Source organism: Spermophilus citellus (genome assembly GCF_964194105.1).
Source record: "Spermophilus citellus genome assembly, chromosome: 8".
Lineage (NCBI taxonomy): Eukaryota > Metazoa > Chordata > Mammalia > Rodentia > Sciuridae > Spermophilus > Spermophilus citellus.
The window spans coordinates 153,977,573-154,003,629 of NC_138189.1; the positions used below are offsets into that span (position 1 = coordinate 153,977,573).

The 26,057-nt window shown below is 51.2% G+C and overlaps 1 protein-coding gene across 2 annotated transcripts in view; it reads left to right on the plus strand.

Moving 5' to 3' along the window:
- Positions 1-25,972, plus strand: part of TNIP3 (TNFAIP3 interacting protein 3) — a 53,626-nt gene extending 27,654 nt beyond the window's left edge. The window contains exons 2-12 of one of the 2 annotated variants that reach the window (XM_081304145.1): positions 4,502-4,588; positions 7,043-7,123; positions 8,633-8,698; positions 9,516-9,629; positions 11,346-11,471; positions 14,999-15,118; positions 18,110-18,235; positions 20,404-20,454; positions 21,326-21,424; positions 23,920-23,980; positions 25,485-25,972. In XM_081304145.1, the coding sequence (XP_081160271.1) occupies positions 4,553-4,588; positions 7,043-7,123; positions 8,633-8,698; positions 9,516-9,629; positions 11,346-11,471; positions 14,999-15,118; positions 18,110-18,235; positions 20,404-20,454; positions 21,326-21,424; positions 23,920-23,980; positions 25,485-25,516 (912 nt within the window). In that variant the 5' untranslated portion in view covers positions 4,502-4,552 and the 3' untranslated portion in view covers positions 25,517-25,972. Of the gene's footprint in view, positions 1-4,308; positions 4,589-7,042; positions 7,124-8,632; positions 8,699-9,515; positions 9,630-11,345; positions 11,472-14,998; positions 15,119-18,109; positions 18,236-20,403; positions 20,455-21,325; positions 21,425-23,919; positions 23,981-25,484 lie in introns of those variants that run through there. The other variant, XM_081304146.1, reaches the window with a different exon arrangement.
- The last annotated feature ends 85 nt before the right edge of the window (positions 25,973-26,057 follow it).

The window sequence follows — 26,057 nt, forward strand, 5'->3', positions numbered from 1 at the left end:
ATCAAAATAAGAACTTGATAATCCATCCTACTCCCTAATCCAAGATCAGTTTCCAGGAGCAAAGAAAGGTGATTTGTTCATCGAAAGCAGAGAGGCGTGAAGTCTCTGACCCTACGACCAGGGAGGTGGCTGCAGCACTGGGCAGGGAGTGGCGTCCAACAGGACGACACGAGGTCCACACTGTGGCTCCCTGTGTGGGGTGAGCTGTGTGGACACTGGGGGAAAGCCTCCTGGGCAGGAGAGGGGCTCAAGGGCCTGCAGCGCAGCCGGAGGTGAAGCAGTGTGAGCAAAAAGGAGGAGGCGGGAGAGGTCAGAGAGGCTCGGCCGGCCGCGGGGCCCCTTGACTGCTGGGAAGAGTCTGCCTCGGCTCTGGGTGAGATGGGCAGCCACCGGCTAGTCTCAGCAGAGGAGGGACAGGAAAGGACATTTGAAAGCCTCACCCTGTACTGATCATGGCTGGGGCAGGAGAGCCCTTGGGGTACCTTAGTGTCTGGCTAGCAGAAAAGGCTTGTTGGCCTTCCAGAGAGGCCAGCCAGACACAACCAGACATCAGTCACCGCGGGACATGCTTCTAAGAAAGCTCCTGCTGGATAAGACCCAGAAGCCAACAGGAGAGCCCTCAGGCTGAACCAGTGATAAAAGGCCTGTCATGTCACCTGCCCCGCGTGGCAGGAGGCCCAGAGCCTCTGGTTCCTGAGGCCGTGCTGGACAGGTCTGCATGGAGCCTACAGAGTGTGCAGATAAACTGGGCACAGACTTTGATGTAAAAGGGGGCTGAAAGATAGCTCCAGGCTTTGTGTTCCGGGAAATGAGACGTGTTCCTTCCCATGGGGAAGAAGGTTGTGTGGCGAGATCAGGAAACAGGCTTCCTGCAGCTGGACGGGCGGGGCTCTGAGGTCCCCACAGAGAGGACGAGCTGGCAACCAAAGGGGCTCTGGGGCCGCCCTGCCCACCCGGGCCTGGTGGACGTGGTGACAGGTATGTTCCTTGCCCAGGGTAACCTTGCTAGTCTGTTCACTGGCTCGCTCTGGCCGGGCCTTCCCATGTCACAGGCACCACGCATCTCAGGCCTGCTGGTCCTGAAAAGCCACTCCTCACAAGTCTGCTGTGCCCCAGGGTCCTCAGTGTCCCCCTAAGGAGACCCGTCGTGACTTCCTTCCCGTCCTCCTCGGATGCCCCGTGAACCTGCTCCAGTTAAATGGGCGCGTTGTCACCCGGGCCTCAGCCTTGCCCCCTCTGCTCTGGTGAGGTGGCCTGCATGGCGCCTCCCACGACCCCATCAGAGCCCTGCCCACCCCTCGAGGCCAGCAGATGCCTGCTCTCGTGCTGGGAAAGCCTCCTCAAGCTCCCAGGCTTTGTTTTCCTTACCATTATTCTCTGGCTTCTCTTTGCATCCCAGCTTTTCATAGATGCCTGTGTGCACACACACTGTGCACACCTGCACACATCTGCGTGGATATATGAAACTGTGTTTAAGAGTGTGTATGTGCATGTGTACGTGTAGACGTGTGTACATTTAACGTGTGTACGTGTATATGTGAACGTGTGTGTGTGTGTGTGTGTGTGTGTGTGTGCTCACACCCCTGTACACATCACTGGAAGCGGGGTCTCTGCTTGGTTTGGGATGTGCTCCGTGCCGAGCGCTGTGACTGGCGTGTGGGTTTGGGCCAGTCTCTTCCCTCTGTCGTGTGACTCAGGGAGTGTTCCTAGGTCAGGTCAAGCTGCTGGTCCTAGTGCTGACCTGTGTGGTCAGGGAGGGCAGCCCGGGGAGGAGGGCTGGGCGGAGGCTGAGCCCCAGGCCCTCACGTCACCAGTGGCAGAGTGCACTCAGGTGACAGCTGCAGAGGGGTGGCAGTAGCTCCTTCTTGTGTCCCTCTTCATGTTTCTGCTGGTTGGTTTTGTCCCTCTAGTCACACAGGAGATGAGGGGTCATCAGAACAGCCTTGGAAGCGGGGACACAGTTCTCTCACTGAGACTTCTCCTGAAGCTGAGCAGACTCCCCAGAGCAGGGCACCTGTGTGGGCAAGGGTGAGCCGGGCAGGGTGAGCCGGGCGGGTGCCACAGGTGCCCGTCGCTCCTGGCAGGTCTGCGGGAGCTCCACTGTGCCCAGCTGAGCTGCAGCTTCTCCAGAGCATTGCGTGAACCTGCAGGGCTCTAGGGGCCGTTGGCTGTTACCCCCAGCAGACGGTGGCGAAGATGCAAAAGTGCGGGTTTGTGCTTCACAGAGGCCACCGCCTAGTGGAGGGCCATCGGGGGACCCTGAGATGCTGGTGCAAGGGATGGTGCCGCAAGAAACCGCCCTGTAAACCCCTGGGTTACTGTGACCGACAGAGAAGAGGAGGGAGGGAACCTAGGACTTTATAGACGACTCTGTGCCTTCGTCCTGTGTGCCCTTGTGTGTCCATGTGTGTCTGTGTGTTCCCATGTGTCTGTGTGTGTGTGGGTCTGTGTGGGTCCATGTGTGTGTGGGTCTGTGTGGGTCCATGTGTGTCTGTGTGTGCCTATCTCTGTGTCTGTGTATATTGGGTCTATGTGTGGGTCCATGTGTGTCTGTGTATGTATCTACCTCTGTGTGTTCTCCTGTGTGTGTTGGGTCTATGTGTGTGTGTGTTTATGTGTGTGTCTGTTTATCTGTGTCAATGCATTTGTGCCTATGTATTTATATCTGCGTTTATCTGTGTATCTCTGTGTTGGGTCTCTGTGTGTGTGTGTGTGTGTGTGTGTCTATGTCTGTTTATCTATGTATCTGCATGTGTCTGTGTGTCTGTGTGTTGGGTCTATGTGTGTGTGTGGATGTCTGTGTTTATCTGTGTCAGTGGGTTGGGTCTATGTGTGTGTGTGTCTGTGTTTATCTGTGTCTGTGGGTTGGGTCTATGTGTGTGTGTGGATGTCTGTGTTTATCTGTGTCTGTGTGTCGGGTCTGCATGTGTCTGTGTGTCTGTGTGCTGGGTCTATGTGTGTGTGTGTGTGTGTGTGTGTGTCTATGAGTGTTTTGGAGGAAACTTGCTTTACCACAGCCTTTCCCCTCCTGGAGAAAGAACCTTTGTTGGCACAGAGTGGACTCCAGAGGCCTCGTCCCCTGCCCTGAGGTCAGTGTGTAGGTGGTCAGTGGGCTTTCAGAGCTCTGAGTGGACAGTGAGTCCCACCTGCATCTGTGGACACTGCTTCAGGCCAGCCCACTCCCTCTCACTCCTGCCCATCTTCTAAACAGACCAAAGACCAGCAGTGAGTCCCTGAACGTGGATCGAGGCACAGCTGGGTCCCAAGGCCCCTCATTCAGCAGAGTGCTGAAGGTGGCCCTGTGCAATGCTGGGACAGGTGGCCGGGGAGACAGGGAATAAACATTGCAATGCTGGCCGTGCACTCCCTTGGGTGGGGGAACCCAAGCCGAGGTCCAGGTGGGAGGGTGGCCTGGCAAAGGGTTGGGGGCCGAGCGGCACGTGCCAGGGCCCAGGGAGGATGTGTGTGTGTGTGTGTGTGTGTGTGTGTGTGTGTCTGTGTTCATCTGTGGCTGGGCAGGGGCACAGGGGAGCGCAGGACAGTGGGAGGGAGGCCAGGCCTGCAGCCCCTCGCCTCCTGGGGAGTTCCTTGTCCTCTGTGACCCTGAAGACCTCACGGCAGCCCGAGCAGCCCGTCAGGCTGGGAGCCGGCTGGTCGCTCCTGGGTCCCTTCAGGGACCCTTATTCCCTTGTTTGTACACCTGGCCTCCTGTGCCACCGACCAGCAAGCCCCGGAGCCTGGGTCCACTGGTGTAGCACCTCCCACCCCTGGTTTTCCTGCGGTACCCATCTCGAGCTCTGCTGCAAAGTGGCAGGAGTCCCCTAACTAACGCAGAACATCAGAGCAAAAAGACGCTATTTCAGGTGCCTGGGGACAGTCCCCCCTGACCTGTGGAAAGGACGGCCATTCTGAGAACCAAGGTTGACCTTTCTGCCAAATGTAGATTCAATTTGCAAACAAGGCCCATTTTTCTTTGAAATGAAGTATTTTCTTTTAGTTCTGTAAGAATCAGTGGCACTTGGAGCGTCATGTGTGACGCCTGCCAGAGACCATGCCTGCAGGGAACATGGAGTGGTCCCTCCCTGCTCTGGGAGACACACGGAGTCCATGGCGCTTGGACCACTGAGGAAGGGCTCCCGGGCCCAGGCTTTCTGCAGTGGGAACTTCCTCCTCCAGTGGGAGAAACTGCCAGTAAAGGAAGAAGGACGATTTACATACCGTGGCAAGGCTGCTCTGCGGGCTTAGTCACAGCCTGCCGCTTGAGACATCCTGGGAAATCCCTCTCTGGAAGAGGAGAGTTAAAGTCCGGGTTTCTGGGCTTATAAGCCTTATTCCGAGTCATTCACAGGCAGAGTCACCTCCCTTTGTTTTTAATGGCAAACGATCATTGTGATTTTTCTATCATGAGTTAGTGGTGGGGTGTGCTTTGCCAATTCTGCATTTTGGTCTTACCCTGAACACACCATAAGAGACTCCCCCGCTCTTCTTTCTGCTTCCCAAGACTCCCAGGAAAACAGCTTCCGTGGCACATTCTGCCCAGGGCACAGCTGGAATGAGCACTGTGGACAGTTCCGCGGACCAAGCAGAGGTAAGAACACGCTTCTGGGGATGGCTTGGCCTCGAGGGTAATGGACAGTGAATGAATGGAGGTGCTTTCTTAGTTTTTTAATAAAAGATAACCAAGGTATAATGAGAAACTGACCACATATTTCATTTAGATATCTAAGTGGTAGTGCTGAAATTTTAATATCTAGAAGTTGGCATGGGTATTATGGTAGAGAAAGAAATGCCCAGACACTGTGAATACAGATCGTGCGCTGTAGAAAATACTTACAGGGAATTATTGCGTATGGGGGACATTTTTTCTGTACTAGAACTCAGTCATTAGAAATCTTTGCACTTATTGCAATATCAGATGCCTTTTTAGCAACTGAAAAGCAAAGCAAATCCAAGTGAAATTTCCCCCAAATTTTAGTATTTGGTTGATTTTGCCATATTTTAATACACACTTTAGTCATACAAGCCATGGCAAAATTTAGACTGATCTTCAGAGAAAGCCCTGGAGATACAGCTGTGGCTGACAAGCCAAGGGTCCTCTCCTCCCCCCTCCCTATTTCCCCAATTACAAAGACCACTGCTGAGTCTCAGAAATCAGCGCTCCTCCAGCTCCAGATAGACCCCTTTGAAAATCCAGTATCTGTATCTTATTTATAAAATAAGAATCAAGGTCAGAGTGTTTTATAATTTTTTCCAGAAAAAAAGTTATTTACAGAAACAAATCAGCCCACTGCCGAGTTGTCCACATCTGCACTCCCAGAAGGCAAGAGCCTACAGATGTTTTATGGTCACAGAGTTTTTTCCACCTCACAAGTGCAAGGAGGGCTTTTTGAGGACCCCAGATTGACATTTCCAAGTGTGAGCGGGGATGGCAGGATATTGACTTACTAGGAACCATGATGACTGAGGACGTTGGTTAGGCACAGAGACACCATTTCAGAAGTCTCAACCCAGTGTCCCGGGCACTCTGTGTCAGGGGGACCTGGACTTGCTCCTGTGGTCAGAGTCCCTGTTGCTGCACCGCTGGGTGCTCAGCTCAGCCCACACCAAGTAGGGCTGGCTCTCAGCACATGCCAGATCCAAGATGCTTAGTGGGTCAGTCAGTTCTAATCTCGTTTCTTAAAAGTCTTCTCCCCAAGGAGAAGGTCACTCACTCACAGGAACCAACATGCTTGTCACCTGGATTTCCACGTCCCTCTTGGTGATCAGCCAAACCAGTTTCTTGTGGTTAACAGCAAGTTTACACAGAAGCTCACTGTTAAAATGTGGCCTTAGTCACAACACAGGTCTAAATAGAAAGAAGGAGGTAAAGCAAAGAGCAGCAGCTACACAGGTGTACTCCCTCAAACCTTAAAGTACAAGTCAGAAGTAAGGAAATACAGGGAAATGCAGCTTTATAAATGGTTTCTCATGAAAGAGCCCTCAAAATCCCATGATGATGGCAAAAGAACTGTTTCCTCTGATCTTTCTGGCAAAGATCAACATGTTTTGAAAATATTCTTAACTGTTCATGCAGAGCCTCGAGCAGTTCCGTGGTCCACAGTCCCTGATGGTAAGGGGCTGAACGCAGATCATCATCACCCTCTGGCTTCTATGACCTAAAGGACTCTTTGGTTACAGCACAGAAACCAGTCCTTTATGCAAGTGACAATTTAACCCAATGACAGGCAGCTGCAGGAACTTCTGTGCTTTCTTTAAATGAATATTCCCATTCTTGACAAACATAGCCACCCCCCCAAAAAAAACCAAAATATGATTAACGTTTCCATTAAGCCATTAAGCTAATAATTTATTGTCAGTCCAAACTTGTACTCTAAAGACTTTTATTCCAAGAGCTGGTTAGTGTTACACAGTGCCGGACAATCTCTGTGCCCCCGACTCTGACGTGCTAGTATCCACTGTCCTGGGGTTGAGTCCTGGGGTTTGGGCTTCAGCCGCTGTGCTTCAGGGACCACTGTGGTCTTCATTCTTGGTGGTCCTATGCCCCCTCTGACTTTTGACAGAGACACTCTTTAGAATTTGCTGGTGATATGTTCATGGGCAGGACTGAAAATGACTTGTTTACTATGTAAACGTCTAAAACGTATCCTGAAACTGACCCAATTTCTGTAAGTCATTCTACTCTTATTTTTTTGGAAAGGGATTCAAATTCGAATTTAAGAAGTTCTAACTTCCGGTTTGCCCATTATATCGATACATTTATGATTTGTTGGGATATTTTGGTTACCAATTCCTGTGAAGGGATCTTGTTCATAATGTGAAGCTGTGCCCCGACAAGTCCTTATGAAGGAACCATGGGAGAGAGCTTCTGTTTTTGTCTGTGGTGCTGATGCATTCTGCCACTGAGCTGCCTCTCAGCTCCAGAATCCAGTGTTTTTCTAAATCACAATGTAAGAGTTGGTTAAACGCAGGTGTTTGTGAAGGACAGTACTTCTCCTATTTACTTTGCAAATGGTTTTACCTCAATCCTTTTTTTTTCCCCAAGAGTGCTCAATCATCAAGAAGAAAGAATTTGACAGATCCTCTTGAACAAAAGATAAGGTGCTTAGAGAAACAGAGAAAAGAGGTAACTTGTATTAGTTAAAGACGTCGGGATGGGTCAGTGCTGAGAACAAGCATCTTTGTCTTTTATCTTTGCTAAGTGATGGTGTTCATCTCTCTGATACTGCATTGCGTTATACTGAAAGAAAACAGTTTTATCAATATTTACGTAATGCCTAATGAAAAAAATGACAGGGTCATAAACTCATTTTGGCATTTACAATCCTAATTTTCCCCTACTTCAGCTGCTTCCTCCATGTGCCCCATGTGAACTCATCACCTGTGTCACACAAGAGGCACACCTTGAAACTCCAAATGTGAAGGATTTCAGTGCAGTTGATTGAGAAGGGGTGACTTTGTGAATTGGGCGTCTCAACGCTAGGGGTCTGGGAGCGCTGACATTAGAAAATTCATTCCTTAAATGTTAGTGGGGATGAATAGATATTGTTTATCATCTTAATTTTATTTCCTGAGTTCAGTGAGCATTGAACCTCTTTCCCTTCTTGACAGAGGAGGAGGTGAACGGTGTCACAACTGTAGTGCTCCCTCTGTGGCTGGCCTGGCGGTTCCTCTCTTAATCCACTGTTTCTTCTATGGCACCATCTACTCCTCTTTGACACCACATAGAAAATTCCTGACCTATTAATGCAGTTACAGCACGGAACGCTGATCCACAAAAAGTTAACAAAGCAGGCATCTTTAGTCAATATACATAGAACTGAACTAAATAGCATATCTATCTCCACCAAAAGAGTTACCTAGGAATTGCCATTCTGGGTTCGGTATTTTGTTTTGTCCTAGGTGACCGATTTGCTATTTCCATTTGTCATTTGTGACTGTCTTCTTATATTGATAAGTGCTGCAGATTGCAAATTTCCCTACAAGGAAACTAAAACACACGTCACAGTGTTGTCTTCTAATTAGCACAGAGGTTTAAAACCTTTAAAGAGTTTTCTAAAATTGTCTTACAGCAAAACTTATTCCTTGAAAAATCTATATTTTTGAAAATGTGATAGTATCCATTCAATGATTATGTATCACAAATGATGTGTTATTCTTTTAAAGAATACTATTGCAAACAAATGATTATTATTTAATGGTACAGACTTCAATATAAACTTTTTTAAAGCAAGAAAAATAATTCACTGTAATAATCAGTGTATATACATAAAAAGACCCTTCACACATTAATAGATCTTATAGAAAACCACCAACATCACATTTTTTTATTAGATTCTGATCGAATTAAACAAAGAAGATGAAAGTTCATATGAGACAGTTAAAGCTGGCTGGTGTGCTGTTTAGTGGGCTGGATGGGATACACCCAGACTTAATGGTCTCCCTGTGTGAACCAGTTAGGAACAGGTGAGAGTGAGCAGCAGGGCCTCCAACCCACAGAGAACTCGCTGGAAGGAGTTACTCTGTTCACTTTTGCTTTCCACTCTCTGTAACCTCAAAAAGTGATTCTAGGGTTGCCCAAATTTGCAAAGGGGTAGAAATCCTTTGTTGACTTACTAGGTTTTAATAATTTCAGCTCCTGCAAGTCAATCAGCAGTGGGACCAGCAGTTTAGAAGCATGAAGGAGTTGTATGAAAGAAAGGTAAGCACCCTGTCTGGCTCTCTGCATCTCCTTAACCTGGTCGGGGTCAGCCATGTGGAGGCTCAGGATTGCGGCTGTGAAGGCTTCTGTGGAAGGCAGTAGTGGAAGCCGGAGGGGAGAGGGTGCTGAGTGCACCTCTGGCCTCTTGGTACTGAAGAGGAATGAGTACTGCAGTGGAGCGCCTTGGGCAGTGCTGGAAAATGGGCTACAAACCACTTCTAGTGCTGTCCCCAGAGTGTGCTTATGTGTCCTGCTTCCCAGCAGGGTCACTAGCAGCCATCAGTGCGTCTGCAGGCGGTGGTGTCTGTTAGGGACGTCTAAAATCCATGCTGTGCTCTGCAAGACCAGCCTCTAATTCTTTCCCCTTCCCTGTAAGCCGTTGAGAAGCTTTGGCTTTGGTGAGAAAGCAACTTTTTGGAGAAAATCTCCTTTAAATCAATTTGTAATTTGAAAGCCACTCAATCTTCAGAAAGAGAAAGTAAATCCCCTAAATAATTCGGAATTAAGAAACTAGACCACAACCACCTTGCTACTTTCTTCCCCCTTTTTATACCCAGAGCGTTAAATTCATAAGGTGCAAGGTAATGCTCCCACCGCGTCCGGCAGCAGCGGTAGGACTGGAGGAAGGAGGCAAGAGCTGGAGGCCGCGGGGCCAGGCCTGTGCTTGCTTTCGGGTGGGCCGAGCTCTTTCTAAAATGCAGACATCCTGCTGCCCCGGAGGGACGCGCTGAGGAGGGGCGCTCGCGTCCCCGAGCGCACAGTCGGGTGCCGGGCTTGGGTGCTGGAGAGGGTCTGAAACTGCCGGTTCCTTCCGCAGGTGGCGGAGCTGAGGACCCGGCTGCGCGCGGCCGAGGGCGCCCGGGGCGAGCTGGAGTGCGAGCGGCGGAGCCAGAGCGCGGGTGGCGCCGCCCGGGGCCCGCGGCGGGAAGAGGTGGGCGCCCGCGGGGTCTGCGTCGGGTGGACCCTGGGCTCCAGCACCGCGGCGCGGGGCGCGGTTGCGCGTCTCCAAGGCCGTGGACAGGGACAACTTGGCCCTGGTCCCCGGCTCCCTAACCCTAACCCTAACCCTAACCTGCGCCAAGGCCACGCGCTGCACTTGCCGAGTCGCTCCTCGGTGTCGCAAGTGGGCCTTCCTCTTGTCGCCAAGCAGAGCACAGGGCGTTTCCACAGCGCTTCGCCCTCGTATCTCACTGAACATTCTCACCCGTGGTTTTGCCACACTGACCACGAGAAAGCTGGCCCCGTGGGGCCGGCACCCAGCCTGCTGCGGCAGGAGCCAGGTAGAGCCGAGACCAGAGGCTGGAGGGCTCTGCCGCCTTCGCAGCTGAGGCTGGGCCTGCAGAAATGGGCTCCCTGGGTCCGGCTGAGGGTGCGAGGCCTCAGGCCAGAGGGCGGTTCCTCCTAAAGCAGACTCTGTTTCTTCCTGCTTTTTCTTCAGTCACTGGACTTAGAGGGTACTAAGAGGACGAGAGGAGGATCTTAAGTTCTAAGCTTCCCCTTTTAGGTACACTAAGAGAAAACAGCAGATATTGCAGGGAAGTCACCATCACACCAGGGCCCTGGCCCGTTCCCGGCCTTGCCCACCTGGCTGAGACCTCTGCGCCTGCCCCGGGCAGTGGGCGGGCAGCTCCTCTCCGGCCTGTGGGTGGCTTCCTTTGCCAATGACACCTCACCAAGAATCTTAGCAGTTTTTGCCTCTGGAGTTTCGACCATTTTCTAGTTAAAATAATCTTCTCTTGATTGGTTCACTTTCCAAGTGTATTGGCCCATTCTATTTAAATAAAATCAAGTAGAAATATTTCCACTTTTAAAGAAAATGAATTTCCTAAAGTATATTTCTTAAATTTAAGAATTGCATTGGGAAACACCAATGACTAAAATCACACATTTTGGCACAGATATTTCCTATTTTCTCATCCTGAGATACCTATATTATGCAATATTTATTTATTCTCAGCCAATTTCCTTCACACCAGGCTTACTATTTACTGTGTAGAGTTAAGAAGTAGGTGACATTGTTTAAGTCCAGAGCCCATTAATGCCTTGAAAGTGAATCTTCAGTTATTTCTAACAATATGCTTCCAGGTGATGGTCTAAAACGTGGTTTGTGACCACACTCGGATGCTATGATCTCTGCCTTTTAAACCAACAATGGCACAGGTGCTCTGAGCAAAGGGTCCTATTTGCCTGAATCCCTTGCTTTTCCTGCTCTCTGCTGCAGCCTGGTTTAGGACTGGGCTTTGAGATACTTGATATCTTGTTTTGTTGCATGATTTTTTTTTAGAATTGTGAATGTTTTTTACTGAGTCCCTTATCCATCACCTAGTAATGGGAACTAGATGATTCTTCAGACCCATTTATCTGACCAAGAAAAGTGAAGATTGGGGGTTTTGATGTCTTTTTCTGGGGTCACCAGACTTCTAAGAAGTAGCACTAAGTTTTGATAAAGAAAAATTATCTTCAGTCCTAATGCTGTCCTCAATCCAAGGGTACTGCTTGAAGGAGATGCTAAAAGGCAATATCATGGTCTCTCTGTACTGCTCCAGGAGGGAAGCCTCTGTCTGCCACGGGCAGCTGAGGTACAGGGCCCTACACTATCCTCCCTGTTGACTTTGTGTTCTGAAGTCCTTGTTCTTTCTTTTCAAAGGAAAGGGAAACTCTAAACGAAGAATTACAGGAACTGAAGAAAGAGAATAAGCTCTTGAAGGAAAAAAATGCTCTTGCGATGAAGAAGAAAGAGCATTATGAATGTGAAATACAACGCCTTAACAAGGTACCGAGCAGGTCCCCAAGGTAGAGGCCAGAGCTCCCTGGGGGGCGGACACAGTCCTGCTACTGACACTGACAGTATCCAGTCCTGGTCGTATCCAAGCCAGCTGCCACATGGCCCCCACCTCGGCTGGGTACAGGGCACACCAGCTTTACCAGCACAGCTGTGGCTCAGCCCCATCTGGTCAGGAGGCTTTGGGATTCCGTGTCTCTGCAGAGGGCATGGCAAGAGAATGAGAAGCTGCAGAGGCAGTGAGAACACACACACATCTTTCTTTCCTCCTCCTCCTCCTCCTCCTCCTTCCTCCTTCAGTCTGCAGAGCCACATAAAGCAGGTGCATGCTTGTGAACACTCACCTCTCAGCAACCACAGGAGCTTCCTGAGGAAGTGGGCGGGTCTTTAAGACCCATGCTGTGGAGTTCAGCGTGGTGCACGCGTGGAAGTAAGCTGAATGCCAAGCCCAAGGTCAATAGCAAGGTTAAGGCCCAGCTCACCTCTCACAGAGGAAGGGCAGAAGTCAGGGCTGCCTGGAAAATGCCAGGGATCCAGTACCCGAGCTCCATCTTAGTCTTCAAAGGAACAGTTGTGCATTGCTCAGAGGATAAGGAGGAATGTGTGTGTGTGTGTGTGTGTGTGTGTGTGTGTGTATGTGTGTGTGTTCCATGCACCAATTCTTAATTTCCTGGGGGAAGAGAAATATATAAATTTCAGGGAAATTTTCATTTGAAGGTAAACATAAGCTGGGCACAGGGAAATAAACACCTTAGATCTTGGAGCCACTGAGAATCCTGCTCTTTTGCTCATGTTTATGTGTTGCACTTCATTTTTTAATCTGTATTTATAGCTAGCAGAACTTTTTTAAAAAATTAGAAAATCAGTGGTTTGATAATTTTGGTGGTTATAATCATAGGATCTCAACAAGAAAATTTAATCTGAGTGAGACTCATGTCTTTGTACAAGTGTCGCCTCCTCGGGGACCTTTCGGCTGCGCTAGGAGTTTCCCTGGGGGGCACATGGACTTGTCCTGGAGCCTGCTGTTGTCTGGCACAGCTCGCGCTGCCTCTGTGTCCCCGCGTCTGCTCCGCCTGCCGCTCTGGAGCATGAGCTCAGCGGGGGTAGAATTCCTGCAGGCTGGACATCCATCCGTTGGCACAGCAGGCACAGCGGCAGAGCCACACACTCCTAGAGGCCCACGTGTACATCTCATTTCGCCTAAAATCACAAGAAAAAGTCAACTTTCAGGTGAAAGCTTGCCTCACACAGTAATACACCCATCTCTCCCACAGTGCAGTTGTGAGTACTGTCTCAGAGTGCGTTTCTGAGGAGGGGGCTCGCCAAGGCAGCAGTCAGGCGGGACCCTTTGGTCTCTGCCACGACCTGAGTGCCAAGGACAGGCCTTGCCCCCAGAAAGTTCTTAAAGTATGTGCCGAGTGGCAAATGCGTGAATGGATGGATCAACAAATTTAACTCACTAGAACATGACGTATTCAATAGCCAGTTTGGGACCTGAGATTTACCATTCAATAAGCATCATACAGCAATGTGATGTACAATACCTTACTCATGGGTAGTGAGGAAAAGTGAAGGGTCCTTAAAGCCAGAAAAGATGTCCTTGCCCACATCTGTGCCTGGAGCACCACTTGCACAAAGTGATGGTCTTGGGGAGATTTCTTCTCACTTAGCACAAGTGTCGGGGCAAATGAAATGTAGGACTTTATGTTATTCCATTTTACAATGGGTCTTTTTTTTTCCTACTGCGGGAAGTAGGGGAAGTAGAAGCCACTGGACATGTTGATTGGGGGGACCAAGGACCGTCTCAGTGGAGCCAGGGTCTCCCTGTTTCATGACTTGCCCCCACTTGGCAGACGCTGGTGACAGGTCACCTGAGCCACTCACAGGGCTGTCAGAAGGTACTGTGGGTACTCAATTCAGGTGACTCGCTTTGAATACCCCAGGGCTTTGTCCTTACCAAGTTCCTACAGGGGGGTCAGGGACAACCAGAGGGAGTGAGAAGCCCTGCTGAAGCCGGTCGTCCAGGGCCACCCGCGGGCTCATTGACCCATCCCTTGTCTTGCCATTGGGGTGGGCAGGTTTCCCGGCACCTCAGTACTGAGAGTAAACACCTGTCCCAGAATAGGTTGTGGGGTTTATTCGAGGAAGCTGGAAAACCCAAGATGGCATATATGTCTCCTGGACTCACCTTTCATTTATGACTCATTTCAAAATTTCTAAAATCCCAAGTAGCATGAAAGGTAGGAAAACCTGGGAATTCAAACAACGAGGTCTGCCAGGCACCCAGTCGGGTGGACGGTGAGTGGTCCTGTTGGCTGCCGCTGTCACAGGGCGTCCCACACTCTGGAGTTTGTGTGCTACCTTCCATGTCACTTAGAAGGTCTACTTATTCTGAAATCCCCCAGAACTACGTGTTTTATACAGACCCTGATGGGGGGGTGTTACAGCTTGGGATAGAGTCTGATGCCCAGCATACACACAAAAATCTGACAAAACATAAATTATTGGAGAACTTGTTGTTTCCGCAATTTCTTCCCTGAGAAGAGAGCAGCTCTTGTTTCTCTTAGAACTTCCTGAAAAGCCACGTTCGCATCAGGCTGGATGGTGTCTGAGCTACTGAGACATTCTGTTAGGGAACTCGGGTTGGACAGGGGACGCGAGGCCACAGGCTTGCCCTTCCTTTGCTGGTTTTGCGACCCTGTGGGTGGGAACACCCTTGTGTGGAGGACAGTGACCAGTGGTGTGTCCTGAGGGCCTTGAGGCGAGGCCTGTTCTGTCACAGTCCTGGGAACTCATCTCCGTGTGAACCTCGGGCCTTCAAGCTTGGAGGGGACACCTCCCTGTGACCTGAGAGAGGCGCACCACCCAGACTGGGGAGCGAGGGCGCGGTGGGGGTGGGACACAGCGTGGCCACCTCAGCAGTTCTCACCCTCTCCCCGGGGCGCCTCAGCAGTTCTGACAGTGAACCCACCTGTGGCCAGGCTGGGCCAGGGGGCTGCAGGGGCTGCAAGTCCGCAGGGGCTGCCTTCCCCTGGGGTTCCTTCTCTTGTTGGGGACATCAGATGGTTACACAGAAGAATGTCCCCCCAAACATCACCTGGGATGAGCCACACCAGCTTTTGAGAAGTGCAGATTCTGAGCTCTGGGCTCCCGATTCAGAATCTCTAGGCAGGGCTCGGGGCTGGGCCTGTCGGGCCACCTCTGGCTCCTGGGCTTCGAGCACCAGGGACGGGGTACACGGTGACTGAGGCCGAGAATTGGCAGAAAGGCTATAGACAAGTCTTCTATTTGTAGTTGGCCAGGGCAAGGGGCCCATCACTGAGGATCCCCAAGCAGCAAGGGGTGGACGGCCAGCAGCGGCTTTCCTGGGGAGCAGGCAGGCTCTGACCACGGACCCGTGGGCAGAAATCAGAAGGGGAAGCCGCAGCGGGAGGAGGGCTGCTGGGGGCGTGGAGGGACACGGACCTCGCGACGCCCAGGCTGCAGGCTCATGCAGCTGTGTGCTTGCCTCGCCACAGGCTCTTCAGGACGCCTTGAAAATCGAGGGCGCGTTGTCTCCTGGGGACCGGCGGGGGATGTGCCCTGTGGAGTGCAGCCAGGCGGCCACGAGAACGGAAGTGGAAGTTCTCAAGCAGCAGGTGAGAGGTCGCAGCGGACAGTCCCGGGGCCAGGCAGGGCCTGTGGCCAGTGCACTCCTGCTGTTCACAGTGGCCACCATTCTCACACTTGCTTTAATTAGAATTACTGGTTTCAAAGTTTCCAGGCAGAATGGAGTTCAGCTGGGTCACACCGTGGTTCATAAAGTGGGAACCAAGTCTCTGTGGGTTACGGGTCACCCAAGGTCACACCGTGAAGAGACGATGGAGATTCTGTGAGCCCCTGGTCCACGGAGTTCCCTGCAGGCGTGGTTGATTCTGGAAACACTACTCACCCAAGATCTCACCTTTTCAGAAAATGGGAGCCGCCAGGCTATGATCCTGCAGCTCCTGGCCTCCTGCCCTGGAATATCACGGGCAGTTTTCAAAGAATCCGTGGTTCTGATTGTAGCCATAGAAGAGTCAGGTCTGCTACCCTACACAGGGCTGGTGCCCCCAGCCACTCCTCTCCCTCACTGCGGCCACGTGGACGGCGAGAGCAAGGATGCCCTGGAGGGCGGTGGCAGCCCAGCCTGGGGGAGGCAGCACTGCCCAAGCTGCGTGCATCTGAGCTCAGTCCAGCAGGTAGTGTCCGCCTGGCTGAAGGGCCAGCCGTGCCTGTCAAGTTTCTCCTCCTGTAAGAGGCTAAGTAGCAGTGAGTAAGGGGACTCGCCTGAATCCCAGCTCGTGCCCTCAAGAACCTATTAGCAGGGGAGACCGAGCATGGGGTGAAGGGCTGGAAATTAGTTCTATCTTTTCGAGGCCCCTGGACATGTTCATTGACCAGTTTGCTCTGAGTATGTGCCAATTACAAGGAGTCTCAGTGTGCCCACGTGGGGAAGCTGAGCCATGGGGTTACTGATATTCACTTACTGTCATTACCTGAAAGGAGTAGCTGGGTGTAAAATCCAGAGCTCTTGGTGGAAAGATGGGTCTTCTCTTTCCAGATTATCTCATAGGATAATCTGCCTGTTACACTCGGGATCATGCATATGGCTTAAAAATTGATCCATAGAAAGCAAGGGTGACATTCAGTTTGTTGAGGTCCTGTCCAGGTGGCAGCCCAGGCAGGATTCCTGGGCAGGTACTGCCTGTGTGCAGGCCTGGACCATCCTGGAGCTCACCGACTAAGCACACTGCAGGCCAGAGGGCACCTGGCACGTGGGTTGCAGTGGGGTCAGCCAGTGTAGGATGCAGGCCTGACAGGCGTTCTTTTCATGTGCACTGAACAGTGGAGCGATGCCCATCCCTTCCTTGGCACTAGGGAGAGTGTGTGATGTTCTGCACATACATTTTGACCAAACCCACTTCTAAGCCAGCACCTATGATTGCAACCCCACCAAGCGCCACACGGGGCAGTGGAGGTTTCAGATCCACAGAGGATCTGAGTTAGGACTGAAGTGATGGCACGGCTAGCTAGAATGTTCAGTTCTCTTTACACGGGCTTCTCCTGTTCAAAACACCCCAGTAACTGCTCTGTCTGCCTGGAACTGAGCCTCAGCTCTTGACTAAAAAATAAATAAAAATGTCGCTTGGCTGGATGTAGTTTCCTTGCAATGGGGCTGATGAATAAGGATTTGAAAATGAAATCTATGTGTAAATATTTGTGTGTGCATGTATGTACACATGTGCGTGTGTGTGCATGCTATATATGTGTGTGTGCGCATGTGTGCATATGTGTATTGTACATGTGTGTGCAGTTTTTTCTGTGCATACATGCTTGTGCCTGTGTGTATATGCTTGCATGCGTGTACATGCGTATTGTTTGTGTCTGCATTTTGCATGTGTGCACGTGTACATGTAAGCACATGTGTATGTTATGTGTGGTGTGTGCACTTACATACACATATATGTGTTTGCCTGTATATATGTACATGCATGTACACACATATGTTATCTATGTGCATGTTTGTGTGTATGCATGGCATATGTGAGTGCATGTATACATGTGTGTCTGTGTGTATATATTTGCATGTGTATGCATACATGTATGTGTGTGTGCATGCTGTATGTGCTTGTATATATTGCGTGCTGTGTATATTTGCATGTATACATGTGTGCGTGTGTGTGCATATGCACACACATGTATGTGCATGTGTGTGCACGTGTGTGTGTGTCTGCATATGCATCTCCACCAGAATCTACGTGCAGTGCTGGATCTCCCCTCCTGCCTGCTGGCTTTCATCTGACTGCTTTAGATGGCTGCACCTCTGGTTGGAATCTGAAGGTGCCGTGTCCAGCTCAGAGGTTTCCATGTAGAAGTGATTTAAACCTCAGTCCTAGAAGAATTCTTTTGCTTCATTCTCTACCTTTCATTTATTTTTATAGCCTCACATGTTTGTCTCCAAACTACCAGACAACATCAAGCCAGTTTTTTAAAAAAGGATTAATTCACTTGTTTGATTACTTTTCTGCAATATTTGGAATATCTCTTATGAAGTGTTGCAATAAAATCTTACATATTTCTTTTTTATCATCTACCTCTAAAACTGCTGACAAGAACGAACCTTGAGGCTGCCTCTCAACAGTCACACTTTCCACATTTGTCTGCCTTTGCTTCTGTGTTCACTGTTGGCATGTCAGTCCTTAGTGGCTTCACTGAACAGCCCTTGTCAGCAAACTGACTTTGAGAACCTCAGGCTGAGCCCTGTGCGGGCGTTGGCTCCAGTGGTGACACTTAAAGCCAGCCAGGCCTCCAGCTCAGCAGAGCACCTGGCAGAAGTGTGGGCACAGGAGTTTTAAGGAATTTACACTTTGTCCCTTCTGAATTCTTGATGCACACCCAAGAAGGAAAAATCCGAGGACTTCCACTCTAGGAGTGAAGGATGAATTGCGGCCCTGTGCCTTTCCCCACCCCACCCTGAAGAGGGCTCAGGAGCAGAGGGTGGGTGTGCCCCACCGCAGAAGCCCAGGAGGCACCTGGGAGGAGATGGCTTGAATGGCCCAAGAGCACGGAAGAATGACCGTCACAGCACCCACGTGTCTGTCTTTCAGGTACAAATCTATGAAGAAGACTTCAGAAGGGAGCGATCCGATCGGGAAAGGCTCAGTCGAGAGAAAGAAGAGCTGCAGCGCGCTCATCAGGCTTCCCGCGCCCAGCTGACCCGGCTGAGTTCCCAGGTACACACCCAGCGGGGCCCGTGCCAAGCACACGTGTTCCATTTTTGTTTTCTCATTTAAAAAGTATCCAAGCCTTTTGAATTCTGTCAGTTGACCTGGGGTTCTTGAGAGGCCACACCTGGAATGAAGTCACTCTTCACGACCTTGCAAGCAGATGAAAATGCCTGAAATTTCTTTTAACTTGAGTATGTTGAGGAATGACCCCAGAAACTGGATTCCAAAGTCTTTTATAAAATACAGTTCTTGTGATCTTTTCCCCGTAATATTTATCTTGGGAGAATGGGAGTTGAACTACCTTCTACTCAAATACAGTGAAGTGGTTTCTAAATTCCTGTCGCTTTCTTTGAAGGGCGGTATTGGAATGTCCCCGCCCTCTGAAAACATGCCCACGTCTGCTGAGCCCCAGGGCCCTGGTCACCGGGCCCCAGAGGGAGTGTGACTAGAGCCCTTTCCAGGAAGCCATTTATGGACTAGACTGTGTCGACTGTAAGTGAACGGAAATCAGGTGTAACAGGAGAAAAAGTGGACTGGACATTGCCACGAGGGTGAGCATGATGTTAAGGAGGGAGAGTGTAGCCAACGCGATTTTGAAACAACCACATGCTTTGGATTTGCAAAACCCCGGGGTTTCAGTAAAGGGGAATGGGGCAGGCCTGCTAGCTGCCGGACTTCCAGTCTCTGAAGGACTCCAAGCCCTCAGTGGTCCTCTTCTGCCCAATGCCACGTGGACAGTGAACGGCATCTGATTTCTTCTCTCGTATTTTTTCAAGGATTAACTTGAAATTCTTAATTTTATGTGGTAAATTATTTGGCAGAACCATTTCCTAAAAAAATTAAAAGGAATAAAATAAAGGAATTATAAAGGAAATTAGTAGGATTAAAAGCATAATTCTTTAATTTTCTGAAAGTAATCCATGAAACCTAACAAATAATTGATACAACAGTGGGTGAAGAAGTCCTGATTATACTGGGTGAAGAATTCCTCTTTCAATCTTTATTTCTTACAAACAAAGCCCCCTTGATTTCTTTGTTAGTGCACAAATTGCTTTATTCCTGGTATATTTCGATTTTATTTATTCTACTTTATTAAGTTCAGAGTGATTCTTCTGCACCAAACCCCAAAAAATTCAGACTGGCAATAAATTGGTGCCTAAGATGGACAATGTGCTTTCCATTTTAGAACTTTCAGTTCAACCAGGAACATAGTCCACCTACTTAACATTTTAGAACATAGTCCACACGCAGTTCTAGTGCCTGTGCATCTATAAAAAGCAATTTTGACCAGCATCAGCAAAATAAATATATTGTCCAAGTAGCATGGTATAATTGTGTTTATAAGCTAAGGAACAATCTTGAAACTGATACATTAAAACTATCAAATTTTTCTTTTAAAATAATGATAGCCCAATCTTTTTTTTTTAAAGTCTCATTCATCCAGGTGTGGTGGTGAGGCTGAGGCAGGAGGATTCCAAGTTTGCAACCAGTCTCAGCAATTTAGTGAGACCCTGTCTCAAATAAAAAATAAAAAGGGTTGGGGATGTAGCTCAGTGGTAACCTCACTCCTGGGTTACATCCCCGGTATAAGAAATAAAAAGTCTCGTTCACTGTGGTTCAACAATGATAGAACTCAATAAGGCACAGGGAAGGATTTGAGGACGATGTTAAGTGGATCGGCTGCAGGTTAAATGCTGCAGTGCAATGAAGGAAAACCTTGGCTGAGTAGGATGTGATCTGAGTAGGACTTTAAACAGAGACCTCATATCAAATCCTTCAGGCACTGGCCACGTACCAGAGTGTTCCCCGGCTGCCACTGAGGGGTCTGGAGCCAGCCACCGTGGTGCAGAGGCTGTGTGGGGCAGGAGCCAGGCCCCTGAATGCCGGCTGAACAGTGCCAATTTCATTCAGTGAGCCAGACGCTGCTACCTCTAGGTCTGCACAGGTCAGCCGAGACTGAGAACAAGGTGGCCTCAACCAACTCGAAAACACTTAAAAACTCCCCAGCTTCCCCGCTTTCCCTTGGGGATTTCAGGACAGAGGAGATGCACGCCTGAAACCCAAGCACAGCTCTTTGCTGCTCAGCCGCTCCCTGTGCCCTGCACTGGCCCGCCCCAGGTTCCCCTAAGGCCGGAGCTCCTGCTGATAATCAACTGCCTGTGTTTTCTCTGTAGATCAAAGTTTGTCAGATGGAGAAAGAAAAACTAGAAAAACAACTGAAACAGGTATGTGGCTGCTGCCCTGCCCTGGGAGCAGTGAAATGGTAACTTTAAGTTCCACTCAGTTACTCCTGGGTACAGCCGGGCTTGCCCATGGGTGGACAGTGCGCAGGGACCACCAGCCTTTCAGCCCAGCATTCCTGAAAAAGATGCTTCTCAGAGCATATCACCAGTAGGGCCAGCCTCCATTACCCGTAGTGCCAGCCTCTGTCACCAATAGTGCCCAGCCTCAGTCACCAGTAGAGCCAGCCTCCATTACCAGTAGTGCCAGCCTCCGTCACCAGCAGTGTCAGCCTCTGTCACCAGTAGGGCCAGCCTCCATGTGTTTCTGTTAGAACGAGGACTCCTCCCCAGACCCACCACACCTGGGAAACGCATGCTGGTGGCCTTTCCTGCAGTTGCTCACACCTCTTGTGGTGGGAAACCTGAAATACAAAGGCTTTGTTCTCTCTAGACAGGGAAGGTCCTCCTGGGCCTGAGTCCTTCTGTGCCCACGCTCTAGTAGCCTTCCACACTGACTCTTTTCCGCTCAGTTCCTGATGCTGCCTGCAGTTGAGGGACCTTCTCCCCCGGGTCAGGGCAGGCTGGGCTTCACCAAGGTCTCTGTGTAGACCACCCAGAAGCAGCATCCCCTGTGTGCGCTTCCTCAGGGCTTCTAATTTCTCTGAGATGGAAGAGTAATTGCAGTGTCACCTCAGGGAAGACTTAGCCAGCGAGGAGCCTCGTCCTGTGAGTCCCAAGTCCTACCTACCTCCTGCTCTGGGTCTTAATTATGACAGATGGGGCTGCACCTTAAGACTGACCATCCCTGTGGTAGAGAGCACGTGTTAACGTCCCATTCCACCCTCCCAGTGGACCAACGGCTTTGTCTCCCCAGATGCATTTCCCGGCCTGCACCTGTGGCTTGGCTTTCCACCTGCGGGACCTGGGGGTGCCAGCAGGCCCACGCGCCACGCAGGACCAGTGGGAGCACCCAGTAAGTAAAAGGTCCCACTTCAACAGATCGCGACGGCGTCCTCTGCTGGTAGAGACCAGGTGTGTCTCTGGAATTGGGGCACAGCGTGTCTCCTGCAGAGGGAGGCTCTACTGCACCTCAGCCTCCACTGGCCAAGGTCCAGAGGGGCGTGGACACAGTAGTGATTCTTTGGGCTCTGAATCCTCAGGACACATAGATATGAAAAAGTAATCACAAGATTTCCAACTGAGCCACAATTCCTTGAGCAAACATCCTGTTATAGGGGCCACTTTCAACCACCTACCCAACGCCGCAGGGGGCTTCTATATATAAAGAATCGCAAAGTGAAAACTGGAGCAAAAACTGAAGAAAGAAAACAGAGGGACAGCTTCCAACTCGTTGAGCTACGGTGGCTGTCGCCACATATGTGCAGAATGGTTTTTGACATTTTCCTGTGGGGGGGATTTTCTTGAAAGATCCAGGAAGAGGTGACCCACTTCAGTTGTCCCCCGTGGCCGTGTGTGCCCAGCAAGATGAAGTGGACCTGGGTGGAGTTGATTGGCACGGTCCACCTGAGTGAGCCAGACTGCAGTGGCCCCTTTGTTCTTGGAGCGGTGCTCACTGCCCTGAAGGGAGGCCAGCCTCTACTCTCCTCACAGAGCCTCTGTCCAGGAAGGCAGCCTCCTGCTCTGCTCTCTGTGTGCCCAGACACTCTCCCACCCCTTGGCTCCATTCAACTCTGTTTCTAATTATGGCAAAGTCTGAGGCTTTTTATTGGCATTTTCTCAGCACAGCCCTTACCAAAAGCATGTTCCCCACCTTCCTGAAAGGGTCCTGCCTGTCCTCTTCCAGGGGGTGAGACTGTGACCCTTGGGGGCTGGCAGACGTCAGGGCTCAGAGCACCTCCCTCAGTGGCCTGGTGTGGTGCAGCCTGAGGGGAACCTGGTGCTTTGCCCGTGGAGGCCGCGGCTGCTTCTGTCCGCTGCCTGTCCCTGTCCTGTTCTCTTCATGACTCGGGTTCTTAGTCTTCAGCGCTCGTTCCTGATCACATCCTGTCAGGGATGTAGAAGTGAACCACGACTGTGGAACCAGAAGGAGACGGAACCTGTAGGGGTCGGGGAATGTCCTCGTGACAGATGGACTAACTGTAGCACCAAGGGTCCTGACGTTGACCTGGGGCAGAGACAGGCTTCTGTCCCATCCTCCTTAATGGAAAGAAAGCTGAGGCTCCCAGATGCCCCGTCGGTCAGAAGAGGCAGGCAGAGCAGCAGGCCGAGCTCTTGTGGGGACAGGGTCCTGTGTGACGCCTTCCCCGTCAAGCAGTGTTCCACCGAACAGATCTCCGCACGAGGGAACCCTGTTGATTTTAAAGGAGTACCCCTGTCCGCTCACTGTGAGCTGCGCTGAGCACGTGCCTGGCTGTGGTGGGGTTGCACGTCTACCTTCTTGGGGCACCTTGCCGGGCGTGTAAAACGGGGAACACGTCACTCACCCTGACCCTGTTCTGAGACTCTAAGAGTAAGCAAGGGATCAAAGACAGAGGTGATCTCGTTCCTAGGCCAGAGGCACCGGGGCCAGGTGGGGGAGCAGGTGAAGCAGGCCAGGCCCGGCGGTGGGGTCCCTTAGCTGAAGTCTCAGGCCACCTTCAGTGGACTGGCAGCCTGTGAATGGCCCCCACTTGGGACCGTTAAAAAGTTCCCATTAAGTTATTTTTAGCAGATAACTAAACAACTGGAGCTCAGCCTGTGGTCTCTTGTGCCACGGGGTGTTGGAGGTGGGAGAGTGTTGGGAGCAGGAACACAGGCTGGGCAGATGAAGCCCAGCCTTCCGTTCCCAGGGCTGGGAACGAGTTGGTGGCCTTGGAACTACCACGGTCCACCAGGTCCACGGCTTTTTGTTCCTTCAGTTGATTTGTTTGATGTGTCCCTGATACTCGATATCTAGCCGCTCTCCCTGGTGAGAACCTAGGCGAGAATTCCAAGAGAAACGTCTCAACATCTTTGGTCTAAACCCTGAGAACGTAGAGAACGTCTCCTGGGGGCACCCGTGCAGAGGGAGAGGCCTGCGCACTCCTCCGCCCTGGGCTCTTCTGCTCTGCCCTCCATAGCACCTGGGAGCTCTACCTTGAGCCACTGACAACTTTAAACTTGTGTTTTTATTCCTGGCCCTCTCATTGCTCCCAATGTGCGGGTTTTAAAAAGAGCATTTGTTGATGGTGAGTCACGTTGTTTGTTTATGGGCTCCGGTGAGTTTTACCAAAGTGTTCACTTCTGCAGAGATCCAAGACTCAGCTGTTCCCCAGCAAAAGAGGAAAACCCCAGAGTCAGAGAAATTCTGGCCAAATGCAGAGCGGAATCAGGAGGGGCAGAACCAGTGGGCAGGGGAGGGAGGGGCCGGGTGCGGCACGAGGGCAACAGGTCTGGGGGGACCACGCGGGTGGGCCTGCTGGACAGGCACAGCATCCTGGGTGCTGTTGAAGTCCCGTTGCTGTAACGATGTTGTGTCGCTCCTCGCAGCCGGGCCCTCCAAGGTGCGCTCTGGACCTGCTTCCGCCAGACGGGCAGCACAAGGACAACGGTGAGCCGGCCCCGTGCGGGCACCTGCAGTTCACACCCCAGGCCTCTGGCTGTCCACGCAGTCCACAGCGCTCCTTCTTAACAAGTGTGCTGTGCTTAAAGGACACCCGCTTCTGTTTCCTTTCACTATCTGACCACTGGCGAGTTTACTTTCTCATCTCTAGGAAATGCTTCCCGTTATATTTTTATCCTAGTATCTTCCATTATTATTTCTCTTATGACCACCTAAAACAGTGGCTGTTTTCTTTACACGGAATGGGATAGAGGAAGCTCTGTGCATTTTTAAAGGGACAGTGGGTATCCATGCTGATTTCTGCAGTGCCATTGGAACCTCTTCTAGCCTTCCTGGGCCTGGTGCAGGGACAGATGGAGAGGCCTGATCATCAATCAAGCTTAGAAACTGTAGAGCACAGTCCTCCCTCCTACCTTGAAAGTACCTGGAGTTGCCCAGAGACCATTTAGAATGCTCGGTTTCAGCTCTGCCGGGACCTCGTGGCCCAGGACACCTGAGCTTGGCCTCCTGCCTGGCGCCGCTGCTCTGTCCCTCCTTCCCACCACGCGGGCTCTTGAGAGTGGACTTGAGGACTGCCCAGCTGCACAGCCCAGCCTCCTCTCTGTGCCCCTCACCAGCTACAAGGAGCTCCCTTGGCACCCAGGGCCCCTTGGGCAGGTGCTTCAGGGTCCGCAGGGATGCCAGAGCTCCTTCTAGAGACAGGACGCAGGCCCTGTGCAGACCCTGTGGCCTGAGGAGGCAGAGTCCACTGAGGGTCCCTGGCCAGGCTGAGGGGAGGAGTGTTGAGTACCATGTAGCATGGTCCTCTGGTCACAGTTCCCAGCTGAGCTCAGTTACTGCGGGTGGGTTTTACCACACTGTAGAGACACATCGAAAGTCAACTCTGTCTCTGCTCCTGGTGGCCCAGGTGTTCCACGGTTGTGGCAGCAGAGCTCCAACCTCTGCCCTTGTCTTCACATGGCCACTGGCCTTGGGTATCTGTCGGGTCCTCTGCAGGGTCCCGACTGTCTTCCTAACCCTAACCAGGTCTCCGTGTCTCTTCCTGAAGCCCAGTGCCCCTTCAGCACTGCCTGCATCTCCGGGGCTTTCCCAGGGAGCCAGGGCCCCAGTTTCCCAGGCCACTTCACCCACACACATGCCTTCCTTTGTCGAGAGTGATCTTTCTCTGGGGCATGACCCAACTCAAGCAGCAATAGAAATGACTCGCTTTCCTAGGGAAATGCCCAAGCCACCGCCGGAGGATGTCAGAACATTCCTCCTTAGGCATGAGCTGGGCCACCCAATGTCACAACCGGGTGAACATGTGCCAGTGCCAAAGAAGGCAGCTGGCACCTGCCTGGAATCCCAGTGTGCACAGGAGCTCAGGAATGGAATCTCCGTCCCTCTCGCTCTCTCTCTCTGGCCATCCTGGAAATGCATGCTGGCCGAAGCCAGAGGGGGGCAATGTGATTTTAATGTTTAACCTGAAACGTTTGCCTGCTGTTTTTTGTAGGTCTCTCCTCAGAAAAGAAGTCCCCCCAGTAGGAGCAGTCCCCTGCAGAGCACTGGAGCAGAGGGGACCCGGCCAGGGCGCTGGTTTGTGTCTCTCCACTCCTGGAGCCCATCAGCTCCACTACTCAGCAGGGCCCTGCTCCCACAGGCTCAGACAGAGGAAAAGTTTCTGGCCACCGAGATCCTGATGTGCTGGAGGGGCCAGTTTCTCAACAGCCCGATCCAGTTCCTCCACAGGACAGCTGGAGCCGGCTGAGGGCTGCTCCTTGAAGTGTCCGTCTGCACATGGCTGGAGCTAACAAAGACGACCCGGGTGTGGATACCCGCGCTCCAGGGAGGGGCTGGTGGCTGTGCCTCGACACTGTCCATGCTTACCCAGGACCTTAGTTCTTCAGCCGTGTGGTCAGATACTGTGCTCTCCAGGGCTGGCCTGAGAGACCTGGCAATTGGGTTGAGGAGGTGCACACACTTCTTTCAGTTGGGCAAGCGTTTCAGGCTGAATAAAATGGCAATCTTAAAACTATGTTTAAACTCATTTTTTATGATTAAAAGTTGTTGGGCTACATCATTGTTA